Here is a 16,501-nt window from a genome sequence, read left to right on the forward strand (position 1 = left end):
TCATATTCTTGTTGTCCAATTTTCTATCTAAAGGATCTTTTTTATTATGTTACTTATCTGTTGAAAATAATAAATGCCCCCTGTTGTCTCCAAGATCAAGTCCAAATTCCTTAGTCTGTTATTTAAGGCCATCCATAATTCAGCCCCATCCTTTCATATAATCTTATTTGTCACTATGTCCCTAAATGGAAGACTCTAACCAGGTTGGTCTACTTAACCTTTGCTCATGCCATCACCTTACCTGAATGCCCTCTCCAACTGCTCTTTGTTTACTAAAAAATTATTTTCCCATAGCAAATACTTATTAGTTTGTTAGCTGACTAACATGTTTTTCTGATTTTAATGACAATACAATTTCCTTCAGTGAATGATCTCATCTCATTTTAATACTTGACTGTTAACCAAGGTTTTCTCTCCTTCCTTATCTAAGAGACCAGCATGCAACCATAACAAGACAAACCAGACTCTCCCTCCTGAAAAGTGGAATCTTGAGCAGAATGTCCATAGACTGGAAATTGTTGAAACTCATTTATTCTAGTGGAGACAACCTGAGAGACTGGTGAGTATTTCTTGCTTACCTTCATCTCTAGACTTATCTTGTCTACTGACTTCCTAAGTCTAGATCTCTAGACTGTTGATTCTGTGAACAATCCCATTTCCTTCTAGAGATTTATTTTTTATTAAAGAGGTAATTTCTGTTACTTGCACTCAAAATTCCTAATTGTCATCATTTTTAAAGGCCCCTTAAGCCCTTCCTGACACAAGAGGTCCTTCCCAGCTTGCAGTGATCATTCCTTCAGGTTAGCAACTGTAGATTTTAGTATATGCTCTATTCCTTTGGCATGTCTCAGTCAGTCACTAAGTATTTACTGAGCATTAACAACGAGCTTGGTTTTGTGCAACTGCATACTTTTAAAAATCTGTTAACTCATTTTTTGAAGATAGAATATTTTTACAGGTAGACTCTGGTTTCTTCAAAGTCAGAAACTCTCTCTCAAGCATAAAGGTTCCTTCCTTCATGCTTGGCATGCACAGAAAACACATATTCTTACTGAGTAAAAAAAACAGTCTCTTCCATTAAAGCTGCTTAAGAGGAATATAACTATAATATCAGGACTACTCGGTACTAATTGAATTAGTCAATAAAAATACAATAACTGGAAACATAAAATATAGTTCTGAAGAGCTCTTCATCATATCTTAACTTGCTCGTTAACTTGGTAGTTTTCATGCTAAAAATCATCAGTTAAGATGCTAATTTCTAGAAGTTGAGTTTACAATATCATCTTTTAGTGTACCACACAGCCATTTCCCTGAATCACTTTCAAACATTCCCAAGACATCAACCAGGTCATTCCCAAGAGCTGCCATTTGCATCATTCAAGCACACTGCTACCTTACATGATTGATAACCTAAAAGTCAGACAATGCAGTAGATTTATTTAACTTTAAATCCTATATACTATTTTAACTATAATTAGGGTTTGGCATGGGGGGAATGAGAATTAACATTATATTTGCTTTAACAAAAATCCCAAATAACTATCAAGCAGTATAATGGAGATCCTGGTTGCTATTGTATCCAGGCAGACATGAATATTGGGACAATAAGGAATAATGAGTCATAATCTACTGAAAACTAAGAGGGAGAAGAAAGAAAAGGAGGCACTCACCTTCTTTTCCAGTCTATCAATTAATTTCTGGAGTCTGTTTATCTGGGTCATCCACTGGTTATCTTCTTCTAATAAGCCTTGAGGGGAAAACCATGAGGGCAATATATTAAACTCTAGACAGAGAAGGAACGCTTTGGTGTCTCAGAGCTTTTCTTTTACCCTGAAGGAAGAATACAATGTCACTGGCTAATCACCACATTTAAACAAATATATATATATATATATATATATATATATATATATATATATATATATATTCACATGAGTTCTTTTTAAGTTATTGATTTCCATAGATCCATGTATCCCAGTAGGTTCATTTTTACATCTATTTTTTTATGTTGTTGCCTATACTGGCCTTTGATATTCAAATGAACAGGTCCTGCTGAGCCATTTTTACCACCACATAATGTAGCTGATTTTTCTTTTAGAAAAAGGAAAGCACCAAGAAACAATTCTAAACTTACTTCTGGGGCAGTGGCAGGAGCCAGGGAAATCATAGCCATGAACACAGCAAGGGATAAATTATTAATCAAAAAGAAGTATAAGAGCAAGGTAGCTGGTATCTCCTTCCTTAGGGACTAACCTGAGTGGACACTATGGTCATGGCATAGCAGTTAAGAGTACAAACTCTGGAGACTGCTGATTTTGGTCAAATTACTTAACATCTCTGGTCTCACTTTTCTTATTTTTAAATGGGCATAATAATACCACAAGCTTCACTGTGAGGATTGTGTATATATACACATATGCATACATACATATGTGTAGATATATATATATACACACACAAACATACAGGTACTATGTATGTAGTATTTTTAATATGTGTATGTATACATACACATCTCTATCTAACAGCAGGTTAAACATTATGTAAGTTCTGCTGCTATTATTGTTGCTGTTATATATGTTATTATGCAAAGGCAAGAAGGAGTAAGTTGTGGTGTGAGCCCCTGCACAAACATCCTGGGATCCTTGTGTATCCTTATGGCAGCTTGCTCAAAATATTTTCACAGACATTTGCTGAAGTAATACTTTTTAATATTTCCTGATAGGAGAATGTGATTGAATTTAAGACTATAAAGCCTTGTTTTAGCTTTGGATATTAGGAAGATAAGATCTAAATTTTAAGGGGGTAGTATTTCACATTAGAATTCACTTCTCCACCTGCCGTCTTCAGTGAAGCTCCTCTCAAACCCCACCAAATAAATTATGATGCAAAAAGAAGCAGTAGCATTGCCACAAAGAAGTGGCTGCTAAAAATGAGTGCTTTTACAATAAAATATTATAAATATGTAAACAAAGTTTATGTTTATATTTTAATTTGCAAAGTAGTTAACATCTTTCCATTCTAGGTTGCTCCTAAAATAATTTAAGGCAGCTATCACAACAAAGTCCCATAGAAGGATATTTTGGGCTTAATACTGTTTTCTAAATGACTAAAATGGAAAGAACAATCTATGGTTTAATTTTTTACATTATCTTTATTGGATTATAATTGCTTTTAAATGGTGTGTTAGTTTCTGCTGTATAACAGAGTGAATCAGCTATACATAAACATATATCTCTTGTTTAATTTTTTATATTCCACATACAAATGATAATATTCAGTATTTGTCTTTCTCTTTCTGACTTATTTCACTCCAGGTCCATCCATGTTGTTGCAAATGGCAATATTTCATTCTTTTTTATGGCTGAGTCATATTCCATTGTATACATACATATGTGCGTGTGTATGGATATATATATATATATATATATATATATATATATATATATATATATATATATATATATATATATATATCACATTTTCTTTATCCATTCATCTGTTGATGGACACTTAGTTTGCTTCCATATCTTGGCTATTGTAAATAATGCTTCTATGAATATTGAATGTACCTTTTTGAAGTAGTGTTTTCATTTTCTTCAGACATAATCCCAGAAGTGAAATTGTTGGATCATTTGGTAGTTTTATTTTTAGTTTTTTGAAGAAACTCCATACTGTTTTCCCTAGTGGCTGCACCAATTTACATTTCCACTAATGGTGCACTAGAGTTCCCTCTTCTCCACATCCTTGCCAACATTTGTTATTTGTAGTTTTTTTTTGACAATAGCCATTCTGAAAGGTGTGAGGTGATATCTCATTACAGTTTTGATTTACATTTCCCTGATGATTAGTGATGTTGAACATCTTTTTACGTGTATGCCGTCTTTGGAAAAATGTCTATTCAGGGCTTTTGCCTATTTTTCAATCTGGTTATTTGGTTTTTTTTCTTTGTTTTGTTTTTTTTTTGTGGTTTTTTTGATGTTGAGTTTTATGAGTTCTTTGTATATTTTGCACACTTAACCTGTTATCAGATACATCATTTGCAAATATTTTCTCCCAGTCAGTAGATGGACTTCTGATTTTGTTGATAACTTTCATCACAGTGCAAAAGAGTTTTAGTTTGATGTAGTCCCATTTGTTTATATTTGCTTTTGTTTCCCTTACCTGAGGAGAGATAATTATTAAGACTAATGTCAAAGAGTACACAGCCAGTGTTTTCCTCCAGAAGTCTCATGGTTTCAGGTCTTCCATTTAAGTTTTTAATCCACTTTAAATTTATTTTTGTGCATGGTGTGAGAGAATAGTCCAGTTTAATACTTTTGCATGTAACTGTTCAGTTTTCCCAGCACCATTTATTGAAGAAGCTGTATTTTCCCCATTGTATACTCTTGCATATTTTGTCGTAGGCAATATTATTTGCCCATAAAAGTGTGGGTTCATTTCTGGGCTCTCTATTCTGTTCCATTAATCTATGTGTGTGGGTTTGTGCCAGTACCATACTGTTTTGATTACTGTAGATTTGTAGCATACTTTGAAATCAGGGAGTGTGATACCTCTGGCTTTGTTCTTCTTTCTCAAGATGGTTTGGCTATTTGGGGTCTTTTGTGTTTCCTTGCCCTTTTAGAATTATTTGCTCTAGCTCTGTGAAAAATGTCACTGATATTTTGATAGGGGTTTCACTGAGTCTGTAGATGACCTTGGGTAATATGGTCATCTTAACAATATTAATTCTTCTAATCCACAAACATTCTATATCTTTCATTTTTTAAACTTCTTTATAGAAGTATAATTTCTTTACAATGATGTGTTAGTTTCTGCTTTATAACAAAGTGAATCAGCTATACATATTCTATATCCCCATATCTCCTCCTTCTCCTCCCTCTTGTGTCTCCCTCCCACCCTCCCTATCCCACCCCTCTAGGTGGTCACAAAGCACCGAGCTGATCTCCCTGTGCTATGTGGCTACTTCCCACTAGCTATCTATTTTACATTTGGTAGTGTATGTATGTCCATGCCACTCTCTCACTTCATCCCAGCTTATACTTCCCCCTCCCCGTGTCCTCAAGTCCATTCTCTATGTCTGTGTCTTTATTCCTGTCCTGCACTTAGGTTCTTCAGAACCAATTTTTTCTTTAGATTCCATATATATGTGCTATCATATGTTTTTTTTTCTCTTTCTGACATACTTCACTCTGTATGACAGACTTTAGGTCCATCCACCTCACTACAAATCACTCAATTTCGCTTCTTTTTATGGCTGAGTAATATTCCATTGTATATATGTGCCACATCTTCTTTATCCATTCATCTGTCAGTGGACACTTAGGTTGCTTCCATGTCCTGGTTATTGTAAAGAGTCCTGCAGTGAACATTGTGATACATGACTCTTTTTGAATTATGGTTTTCTCAGGGTATATACACAGTAGTGGGATTGCAGGGTCGTATGGTAGTTCTATTTTTAGTTTGTTAAGGAACCTCCATACGGTTCTCCATAGTGGCTTTATCAATTTACATTCCCACCAACAGTGCAAGAGGGTTCCCTCTTCTCCACACCCTCTCCAGCATTGATTGTTTGTAGATTTTTGATGATGGACATTCTGACTGGTGTGAGGTGATACCTCACTGTGGTTTTGAGTTGCATTTATCCAATGATTAGTGATGTTGAGCATCCTATCATGTGTTTGTTGACAATCTGTATATCTCTTTTGGAGAAATGTCTATCCATCTGTTTGTCTCATCTTCAATTATTTTCATCAGTTTTCAAAGTATAGGTCTTGTACCTCCTTAGTTAGATTTATTCCTAGGTATTTTACACTTTTTGATGGAACCATAAAGGGAATTGTTTTCATAATTTCTATTCTGATACTATGTTTTTAGTGTATAGAAATGCAACAGATTTCTGTATATTGGTTTTGTAACCTGAAATCTTACCAAATTCATTGTTGAGTTCTGGTAGCTTTTTGGTGGTGTCTTTATGATTTCCTATGTATAGTGTCATATCATCTTCAAATATTGACAGTTGTACTTCTTCCTATTCAATATGTATTCCTTTTATTTCTTTTTTTCGTTTGATTTCTATGACTAGGACTTCCAATACTATGTTAAATAGAAGTCGTGAGAGTGGACATCCTTGTCTTGTTCCTGATATTAGAAGAAATGCTTTCAGCTTCTCCCCATTGAGTATGATGTGGGTTGTCATATATGGCTTTTGTTTTGAGTATGATGTGGGTTGTCATATATGGCCTTTGTTTGGTTGATAAATGTTCCTTCTATACACACTTTCTGGAGAGTTTTTATCATAAATGGATCTTGAATTTTGTCAAAAAATTTTCTGCAGTTATTGAGATGATTATATGAATTTTATTCTTCAGTTTCTTAATATAATGTATGACATAGATTGTTTTGCAGATATTGAAGAATCCTTGCATCTCTGGGGTAAATATTACCTGATCATGGCTCATGATTCCTTTCATGTATTGCTCAATTTGTTTGCTAACATTTTATTGAGGATTTTTACATTTATGTTCATATTGGCCGGAAATTTTCTTTTTGTGTGTGATATCTTTTCAGATTTTGGTATTAGGGTGATGCTGGCCTCATAGAATGAATTTGGAAGTGTCCTTTCCTCTGCAATTTTTTGGAATATCTTGAGAAGGATAGGTAGTAACTTTTCTAAATATTTGGTAGAATTCATCTGTGAGGATAACTGGTCCTGGACTTTTGTTTGTTTGGGGTTGTTTTATTACTGTCTCAATTTCATTACTGGTATTTGGTCTGTTCATATTTTCTGTTTCTTCTGAATATGTTCATTTCTTCTACATCGTCCATTTTATTGACATATAACTGTTCATGGTAACCTCTTATGATCCTTTGTATTTCTCTGGTTTTGGTTATAACTTCTGCTTTATTTCTGATTTGAATGATTTGGGCCCTCTCTTTTTTCCTTGATGAGTCTGGCTAAAGGTTTATCAATTTTGTTTATCTTTTCAAAGAACCAGCTCTTGCTTTCATTGTTTTTTTTTTTTGTTTGTTTTTTGTTTTTTTTGTTTTTTTTTTTACTGTTTTTAAGTCTCAGTTTTGTTTATTTCCTCTCTGATCTTTATGATTTCTTTCCTTCTACTAAATTCAGGTTTTGTCTTTTCTTCCTTTCCTAGTTCCTTTAGGTGTAAGGTAAGGTTATTTATGTGAGATTTTTCTTGTTCCCTCTGGTAAGCTTGTATTGCTATAAACTTCCTCTTAGAACTGCTGCTGCTGCATCCCATAGATTTTTTTTTTTTTTTTTTTTTTTTAGAAAAAACACACGACTTTATTCCCAGCACAAAGGGCAGGTCTTCGCAAAACGAGGGGGCAAGTTCTGACGGCAGGGAGGAGGCCCCTACTTGCCGGCGATAAGCGGGTTCCGCAGGACCACGATGACCGAGTCCCCGCGCAGGAACATTTTTGAGATGTAGCGGTCCTTGTTGACTGGCTTGGACTTCTTCTTGCCCTTGCCACTCTTGGGGACTTCAGTCCACATCTCCTTCACGTTCTCCAGCACCATGTTGCAGTGCCTGTCAAAGGCCTTCACACGGCCCAGGAGCTTCTTGTTGTTGCGGCAGTTGATAAGCACTTGGGTGTTGTTCTTGACCGACTGGGTGAGCACGGAGAGTGGCCCTGTGTTAAACTCCTCCTCCTCCCGCTTCTGCAGCTCCTCCGGGGTCATCTCACTCTTGGGCTTGTTGAGGAGGCTCATGTTGGCGATGGTGGTGGCCGCACTCTCGAGTAGCTACCGTCTCCTCCGCATTGCTTCAGCCTTTCCCCATAGATTTTTGATCATTGTGTTTCCATTTTAATTTGTCTCCATTTATTTTTTGATTTCTTCTTTGATTTTTCCAGCAACCCATTGGTTTTTTATAGGCATATTCTTTAGCCTCCATGTGTTTGTGTTTATTTGCACTTTTTTTTCTTGATTTCTAGTCTCATAACATTGTGTTTGAAAAGTTGCTTAATATTATTTCAGTCTTCCTAAATTTACTGAGACTTATGTTGTGGCGTAACATGTGATGTATCCTGGAGAATGTTCCATGTGCCCTTGAAAAGAATGTGTAATCTGCTGCTTTTGGGTGGAATGTCCCATATATACATCTGTTAAATCTGTCTTGTCTAAGGTGTTGTTTAAGGTCAGTGTTTCCTTATTGATTTTCTGTTTGGATAATCTGTCCATTGATGTAAATAGGGTGTTTAAATCATCCCCTAGTATTATTGTGTTATCATCAATTTCTCCCTTTATGTCTGTTAGTATTTGCTTTACATATTTAGGTGTCCTACATTGGGTTTATATATATTTACTTTTGTTATATCTTCTTCTGGGATTGATCCCTTGATCATTATGTAATGTCCTTTTTCTCTTTTTACAGTCTTGTTTTGAAGCATACTTTGTCTAATATAAGTATTGCTACCCTAGGTTTTTTGCATTTTCTTTTGCATCGAATATCTTTTTTCCATCCCCTCATTTTCAGTCTGTCTGTGTCTTTAGATCTGAAGTGAGTCTCTTATAGTCAGCATACATATGGATCTTGTTTTGGTTTCCAAGCAGCCATTCTATGTCTTTTGACTGGAGCACTTAGTTATTGATATTTAAAGAGATTATCAATCGGTGTGTACTTATTGCCATTTTGTCAATTGTTTTGGGATTTTTAAAGTTCTTTTTTTTTCTTACTTCTTTTTTATTTTGCTCCCTTCCCTTATGATTTGATTATTTCCCTTGTGATTTGATCTTTAATGTTATGGTTGTATTCCCTTCTCTTTTTTGTGTGTGTGCGTCTATTATAGATTTTTGGTTTGTGGTTACCATGAGTTTTATATATATACATATATATATGTATATATATATATACATATATATATGTGTATATATATATATATATATATATATATATACACACACTGGTATATTGATATATACATATCGGTGACTTTAAATAGTCATGGATATATATAATATATCCACGACTATTAAAAGTTGTTAATCTTTTAAGTTCAAACCCATTTTAACAACTCTGCATTTTCACTCCCACACTTGCATTTAATGTTTTTGACATCATATTTCACATTTTTGTTTTTTATATCCCCTAACTATTGTGGATATAGATGATTTTACTACTTTTATCCATTAACCTTCCTACTAGCTTTATATGTGGTTGATTTATTATCTTACTATATATTTCCCTTTACTACTGAGATTTTTCCTTTCATAATTTTCATATTTCTAGTTGTGGCTTTTTCTTTTCTGCTTAGAAAATTCCCTTTAACATTTCTTGTGAAGCTGGCTTGGTGATGATGCTGTGTTTTAGCTTTTTCTTGTCTGTAAAACTTTTTATCTCTTCTTCAAATCTGAATGAAAGCTTTGCTGTATAGAGTATTCTTGTTTACAGGTTTTCCCCTTTCATCACTTTAAATATATCATGCCACTCTTCCTGGCCTGCAGAGTTTCTGCTGATAAGCAAGCTGATAGCCTACGGGAGTTCCCTTTTATGTAATTTGTCACTTTTCCCTTGCTGCTTTTAATATTGTCTGTTCATCTTTAATTTTTGCCATTTTATAATAATGCTTCTCAGTGTGTCACTTTGGGTTGAACCTGTTTGGAACTTTCTGTCATTTCTGGACCTGAATTACTGTTTCCTTTCCCAAATTAGGGAAGGCTTCAGTACTGTCTTCAATTATGTTCTCTGCCTCATTCTCTCTCTCTATTCTCTTCTGGGACCCCTATAATGCAAATGTTAGTACACTTGATGTAGTCCCAGTGGTCTCATAAAGAGTTTTATTTCTTTTTTTCCCTTTCTTCCATTTAGCTTGAGTGATTTCACTACTCTGTCTTCCAGCTTGCTGATTTGTTCTTCTGTAGTATCCAATTTATTGTTGATTCCTTCTAGTGCATTTTTTATTTCAGTTTTTTATACTTCATGTCTGTTTGGTTCTTTATATTTTCTATCTCTTTGTTAAAAACTTCTGACATTTCCCTCTGTTTATCTAAACTCTTCTCTCAGGTTCTTTGAACATCTTTATGATAATTAACTTGAACTCTTTATCAGATACATCACTAACCTCCACTTCACTTAGTTCTTCTTCTGGAGTTTTATCTTGTTCCTTCATTTGGGACTAATTCCTCTATCACCTCATTTTGCCCAATTTGCTCTTTTTATTTCTAACTATTTGGTAGGTTTGTTATATTTCCTGACTTTGGATAGGTGTCCTTTTGTAAGATATGTCCTATGTGTACCTGTGGTGCACTCCTCTATGGTCACCAGAGCTACATACTTTAGGGGTGCCCCCTATTTATGTTGTGTGGGTCCTTCCATTTTGGCTGACTGACTACTGTGGCTGGTCTGGTAGGTGTGGCTAGCCCCTGTATGGTTGATTGCCAGGTCTTGCCTTGGGCTAACTACTTGTGGGCGAGGGCTGGTCATGACATGGCTGACCGCAGTGTCCTGGGATTCTTGAAGCTAGTGCTGGACGAGTGGCAGGTGGATCTTGGTGCTGGGTTGGGTGGCTGTAGGGCCACAGGTGCCAGATCTAGTCTTGCCTTACTCGTGTATGAGGCAAGTTCCAGACATGGCTTGCTGCAAGGTCCAGGATGTCCCAAAGCTGGTGTCAGCCTGCTCGTGAGTGAGGTTGGATCCCAGGGCAGCTGGCTGAGGGGTTCAAGCTGGTCTCAGAGCTGAGGTCTAAAGGGTTGGAGTCAGCTTACTAGTGGGCTGCACTGAGGCCTTGAGCATACCAATCCTAATGCTTACTCACTGGTGGGTAGACTCGAGTTCCAGGGTCTCTGAATGCTGGGTCCTGAGGGTACTAGACCTGTTGATATGTAGGCCTGTTGGTGGGTGGGTCTAAGTCCCAGGGGATCCTGGGACTGGTGCCTGCTCAATGGTGGGTGAGGCTAGTCCTAAGGCTAGTGCCAGCCCATTGGTCAGTAGAACTGTGTCTCAGGGTCTCTGGCTGCAGACCCCTGGTGGGGGGTGGTTCCCAGATTTGGTGTCAACCCACTGTGGATGAGGTTGGGTCCCGATGGCAGACTGTGGGGCCCTGTGGTTTCTTGGGGCTAGTGCCAGTGCTTTGGTGGGTGTGGCCAGGTCCTGAGCCCTCTGGTGAGTAGGGTTGTGTCCTGGAGTTGCTGTGGACTCAGGGATTCTTAAGTCAGCCAGCTTGCTGGTGGGTGAGCCTGTGTCCCCACCTGACTAGCTGCTTGTCTTGAGGCATCTTAGTACTAGTGCTCATAAGCTGGTGGGCAAGGACAGGCCTCAGCACTAATTAGCTAGAAGGATTCCAAAATGATGCCTTCCAGCATCAGTGTCCTTGTGGTAGAATGAGCTCCCCAAAATAGCTGCCACCAGTGTTTATGTCCCCAGGATGAGTTACAGTTGCTTCCTGCCTCTCCAGGAAGCTCTCCAAGATCAGCAAGTAGGTCTGACCCATTCTCTTTTCAAGTCACTACTTCTTACCTGTATCCCAGAGCATGTGAGAATTCTTGCGCACATTTTAAGAGTGGAGTCTTTATATCCCACAGCCTTCTGGCTCTCCCCAAGGTGAATCCTCCTGGCCTTCAAAGTCAAATATCTGGGGGTTTTATTGCCTGGTGCAGAACCCCAAGCTGTAGACCCTGATGTGGGGCTTGAACCCCTTGCTCACTTGTGGAGAGTGAGCTCTGTGATTGTAATTATCCTTTCATTTGTGGGTCACCCTCTTAGGTATATGGATCTTGACCATACCACTTCTCTGCCCCTCCTACCCATCTTGTTCTGATTCCTTTTCAATGTATCTAGTTGCAGAATATCTTTTCTGCTAGTCTTCTTGTCTTTCTCATCAATAGTTGCTCTGTAAATAATTGTAATTCTGATGTGACCATGGGAGAAGGTGAGCTCAGGGTCTTCCTATTCCACCATCGTGGCCACTCCTACAGTGGTTCTAAATGAGCTTCATGATTTTTCCTGTACTTTTGATACTGACCAGGAGAAGATATTGCCCCAAGTAGTCCCTGATCCTAAGAAGCTACATGAGGAGTAGAGCTGAATCCAACCTACAGGCTGGAGCCACATCCAGCTGAGATCACTCAAATCACAGTCAAACATAGACCCATGAGAGAAAAGAACCAAATATTTCCAGTTGTAATCATTGAGATTTTGAGGTTGTTTCACTGTAAAAAAATGACTAATAATCTATTACCCCTAGACAAATAGCTTTACTTTCTGGGGAGATGGAGATACTAACATCTATCTTATAAGGTGTTAGGATAAAATAAGACAATGTTCAAGAAAGCACTTTGAAATCTTTCAAGTACAATCTGTGTAAATACAGGTTATATATATACACTGATTTTCTGAAATGGTAGATATTTACATATTCACTTATGTTAAAATGACATGTTCAAGTGATATGTGCAGGTACATACAGATACATATATACATACATATGCATATATATTCATACTTTATAAAATTACTCTACTTAACAACATAAGTTTTCATATTTCAAACTGATTTTAAAGTAATTAATATAAATTACATAGTTAAAATATGATGACTTAATGAATATTATTAAGGCCTCAGTCTCATAAATCATATACTACATTATGCACTTCAAAAGCCACTATAACTTTAGTCCTGTTATGAAAGGAAACAATAACCTTTTCCTAAAATGAATTTAGAGTATGTTTAACCAGGCTTGGGGATCTGGGATTAGGGTGCAGACTAAAGGGCACCTCTTTTGCTTGGAGATGATGATGATTTCTATAGGTCTTAAGTCCTTCACATATTAGGTAACTGAGTCACTTTCTTCCCTACCCAACATGTCTCTGTGTACTGCCGAAGCACAACTGCTAAGATTCTGATAGAACTGATGATTAGGATCACCACCCTAGTTCTTAGTATCTTAGACTCTTTACCACTTTGGTTTCAGACACACTTGTTTGGTGTAAGAAAAGCATTCCATTATTATTATTTTAGCTGCCTTTTTGTCCTTTTTAAATAAGTCAATATGAAGATACAATTGATTCAACTTCAAGAAAAATGACAAAGCTTCATTACCTGTGCCACAGACATTAAACTGAGGGCTGTTGGGGGAGAAGCTGTTGTGTCTCTGGACTCGACGGCTTGATCGTTTTCCAGGCCATTGAATCGACAGGACTTCTGGTTTGATTGGCCCTTGTCTTGAACAACAAAGACAATATTTAACCTCAGTGTCAGGGCTTCAGTCTTTTACCTCAAGGAACAGATCTTCAAAGATCCGTCACAAAGATTTTCTAGCATAGTGAAATGAAAATTTATGAGAACTGGCTTGGCGACATCATCTAGAGATACCTGCTAATGTGGCATTATAAGTGAAATTAAGGAAAAGAGAGGGGAACATGGCAGAGTAGAAGGACCTTGAGCTCACCTCCTCTCGCTAAACTCAATCTTTTGTAATAACCTATAAAGGAAAAGAATCTGAGAAAGAAAGAAATATATATATATATATATATATATATATATATATATATATATAAAAAACCGAATCACTTTGCTGTACACCTGAAACCAACACAACATTGTAAATCAACTATACTTCAATAAATTATTTTTAACATTATTAAGCAGAAAAAAAAGAAAAGACATTGGACTTTTTAAATTCTTGTAATTTAAAAGTTTGAGTAAAAAAAAACATACCTTGATTTGTAATTTAAGAAAAACTACTTTCCTTTATTGCCTAAATTATCAATGGAACGAATGTTTATTTGTATGCTTCCATGGTATTTTGTTTAGGTTGAGAACACCTATGGAGGTTTTTTTTCCCCTTTTATTCAGTTTTTAACTTAACTGTTTAAATCAAAGCTAAATATCCATATAGTTAAAAAGTCAAATAATTCTATAAACTTATTTCTACAAACAGGTTCTCCCCTTCACCATATTGTGCCCTCATTCTCCTTACACAAGGACAACACTTTTCAACAAGTGTTTATTTGCGTTTATCTATATATAACAATACTATCTCTTGGGGAGGTGTGACCAAGATGATAAAATAGGGAGATACTGAGCTCCCCTCCTCCCATGGGCACAACAAACTTACAACAATTTACAGAGCCACTATTGACAGCAACAATCTGAAGACTACAAGAAAAGATTTTCCACCACTAAAGGAACCACAATGAGATGGGTAGGACAAATGGAGATGCAATATAGTCAAGATCCACACCCCTGGGTAGGCAACCCACAAAGAGAAAGAAAACCACAATTGCAGAGGTTCTTCTCAAGAAACGAGGGGTCCAACTACCACATTGAGTTCCCAAGCCTGGAGTTCTTTACTGGAAAGATGAGCCCCCAGAACATCTGGCTTTGAAGGCCAGTGGGGCTTGCATACAGGAGAGCTGGAGGGCTGTAGACAACAGAGACTCCAGTCTTAAAGGGCACAAACAAAATCTCACACAATCTGAGATCCACAGTGAAAGAGTAATTTAAAAGAATCCTGGGTCAGACCCAAGCTCTCCAGCTGATCTTGGAGAGCTTCCCAGAGAGGCAGGAGGTAACTGCAACTCTCCCTGCGGGCACAGAGAGTGGTAGCAACCTTTTTTAAGAACTTGCTCTACCACAAGGACACTGGTGATGGCAAGCACTATTTTGGAGTCCTCCCTCTCTCATGTTAGTGCTGGGGGTTTACCTGTACTTTAGCAAATTGGCATCCATCCTGGGAGCCACAAACCTAGCAGCCAGCCACCAGAGACCCAGCTCTGCCCACCATCTGCCCCAGGACCTGGCCTGTCCCAGTCCCAGGTACCTTGGACCCCACAGCTATCTGTCCTGAAATACAATGCTGCCCCACAGTGGACTGGCACCAGCCCTGGGACTCCCCAGACCATGCAGCTAGCCACACTGGGACCTGGGACTACCCATCAGCTACTACGAAGCTGGACCTAGTAGCCAACTGGGACAGAGAAAAGCCCTACCTGCCAGTACACCCATAGTAATTGGTCCCACCATAACAGAAGGGCTCATGCAGCCCACATAGTGGGTATACCTAGAGTATATATCTCTGGTGAACAGAGGGAAGTGTTTTGCCAGGCCCAATATGATGTCTCCTATAGAAGTCCACTTCCTCAAGATCAGGAAACATAACTGACCTACCTAATACATAGAAATAAAACAAAGAATTTGGCAAAATGAGGTGACAGAGGAATATATTCCAAACGAAAGAACAAGATAAGACCCCAGAAGAAGAACTAAGCAAAGTGGAGATAAGCAAACTACCCAATAAAGAGTTCAAGCTAATAATCATAAAGAGGCTCAAGAAACTCAGGAGAAGAATGGATGAACACGGTGAGAAATTTCAGTTAGATAAAAAAACTAAACACAGCTGAAGAATACAATAACTGAAATAGAAATACACAGAAGGAATCAAGAGTAGAGTGGATGATACAGGAGGAATGGATCAGTGCCTGGAAGACAGAGTAGTGGAAATCACCCAGACTGAACAGAAAAAAGGAAAAATAATTTTAGAAAATGAAAATAAGAGACCTCTGGGACAACATCAAGCTGACTAACATTACCATTACAGAGGGCCCAGAAGGAAAAGAGAAACAGAGGACGAAAACTTACTTGAATAAATAAAGGCTAAAAACTTCCATAATCTGTGAAAAACAACAGACATCCAGGTCTAGTAAGAATAGAGGATACCAAACAAAATGAGCTCAAAGAGATCCACACCAAGACAAACTGTAATTTAAATGGCAAAAGGTTATAGATAAAAAGAGAATTTTAAAAGCAGCCAGAGAAAAGCAACTAGTTATGCACAAGGGAACTCCCATAAGACTATCAGCTGACTTTTCAGCAGAAAATTTTCAGGCCACAAGCAAGTGGTAAGATACATTTAAAGTGATGAAAGAAAAAACTTACAATCAAGAAGTCTCTATCCGGCAATGCTATTAGTCATATTTGAAGGAGAGATAAAGAGTTTTACAGACAAGCAAAACCTAAGAGTTCAGCATCACTAATCTAGCTTTACAGTAAATGTTAAAGGGATTTTTCTAAGGGAAAAAGAAAAGACCACAACTAGAAATATGAAAATTATGAAAAGAAAATCTCATTGGTAAAGGAAAATATGCAGTAAAGGTGGTAGATCAACCACTTATAAAGCTAGTAAGAAGGTTAAAAGACAAAAGTAGTAAAATCATTTATAACCACAATAAGTAGTTAAGAGATTTACAAAAGAAAAGGATATAAAATATGAAGTCAAAAACATTAAATGTGTCAGGGGGAGTAAAACTACATTGTTGTTAGAATGTGTTTCAACTTAAGAGATCAGCACGTTTAAATAATCATGGATATATATAGGTTGTTATATATAAATGCCATGGGAACTACAAACCAAAAATCTATAGTAGAGATGCACACACAAAAAGAAAGGAATCCAAACATAACATTAAAATAGTCATCAAATCAAAAGGGAAAATAGCGAAAGAGTTAAGTTACTAAAAAGAACTGTACAAAACCCCCAA

The 16,501-nt window shown here is 37.1% G+C and overlaps 2 protein-coding genes across 2 annotated transcripts in view; both read right to left on the reverse strand.

Moving 5' to 3' along the window:
* NECAB1 (N-terminal EF-hand calcium binding protein 1) overlaps positions 1-16,501 on the reverse strand; it is a 250,392-nt gene that overhangs the window by 57,546 nt on the left and 176,345 nt on the right. The window contains exons 7-8 of the mRNA XM_082601744.1: positions 13,062-13,183; positions 1,674-1,750 (exon numbers count right to left, since the gene is read on the reverse strand). Of these exons, the coding sequence (XP_082457870.1) occupies positions 1,674-1,750; positions 13,062-13,183 (199 nt within the window). The remainder of the gene's footprint in view (positions 1-1,673; positions 1,751-13,061; positions 13,184-16,501) is intronic.
* On the reverse strand, positions 7,288-7,795 carry LOC309791963 (small nuclear ribonucleoprotein Sm D2). Its single transcript, XM_082601179.1, has one exon. The coding sequence runs from the start codon at positions 7,733-7,735 to the stop codon at positions 7,379-7,381; it is 357 nt and encodes a 118-aa protein (XP_082457305.1). The 5' UTR covers positions 7,736-7,795; the 3' UTR covers positions 7,288-7,378.

This window comes from Mesoplodon mirus, assembly GCF_964341445.2.
Source record: "Mesoplodon mirus genome assembly, chromosome: 16".
Taxonomy (NCBI): Eukaryota; Metazoa; Chordata; class Mammalia; order Artiodactyla; family Ziphiidae; genus Mesoplodon; species Mesoplodon mirus.

Bases quoted from the DNA above. Each gene is read 5' to 3' on its own strand.
- LOC309791963 (XM_082601179.1), bottom strand. From the start codon at position 7,735: ATGAGCCTCCTCAACAAGCCCAAGAGTGAGATGACCCCGGAGGAGCTG.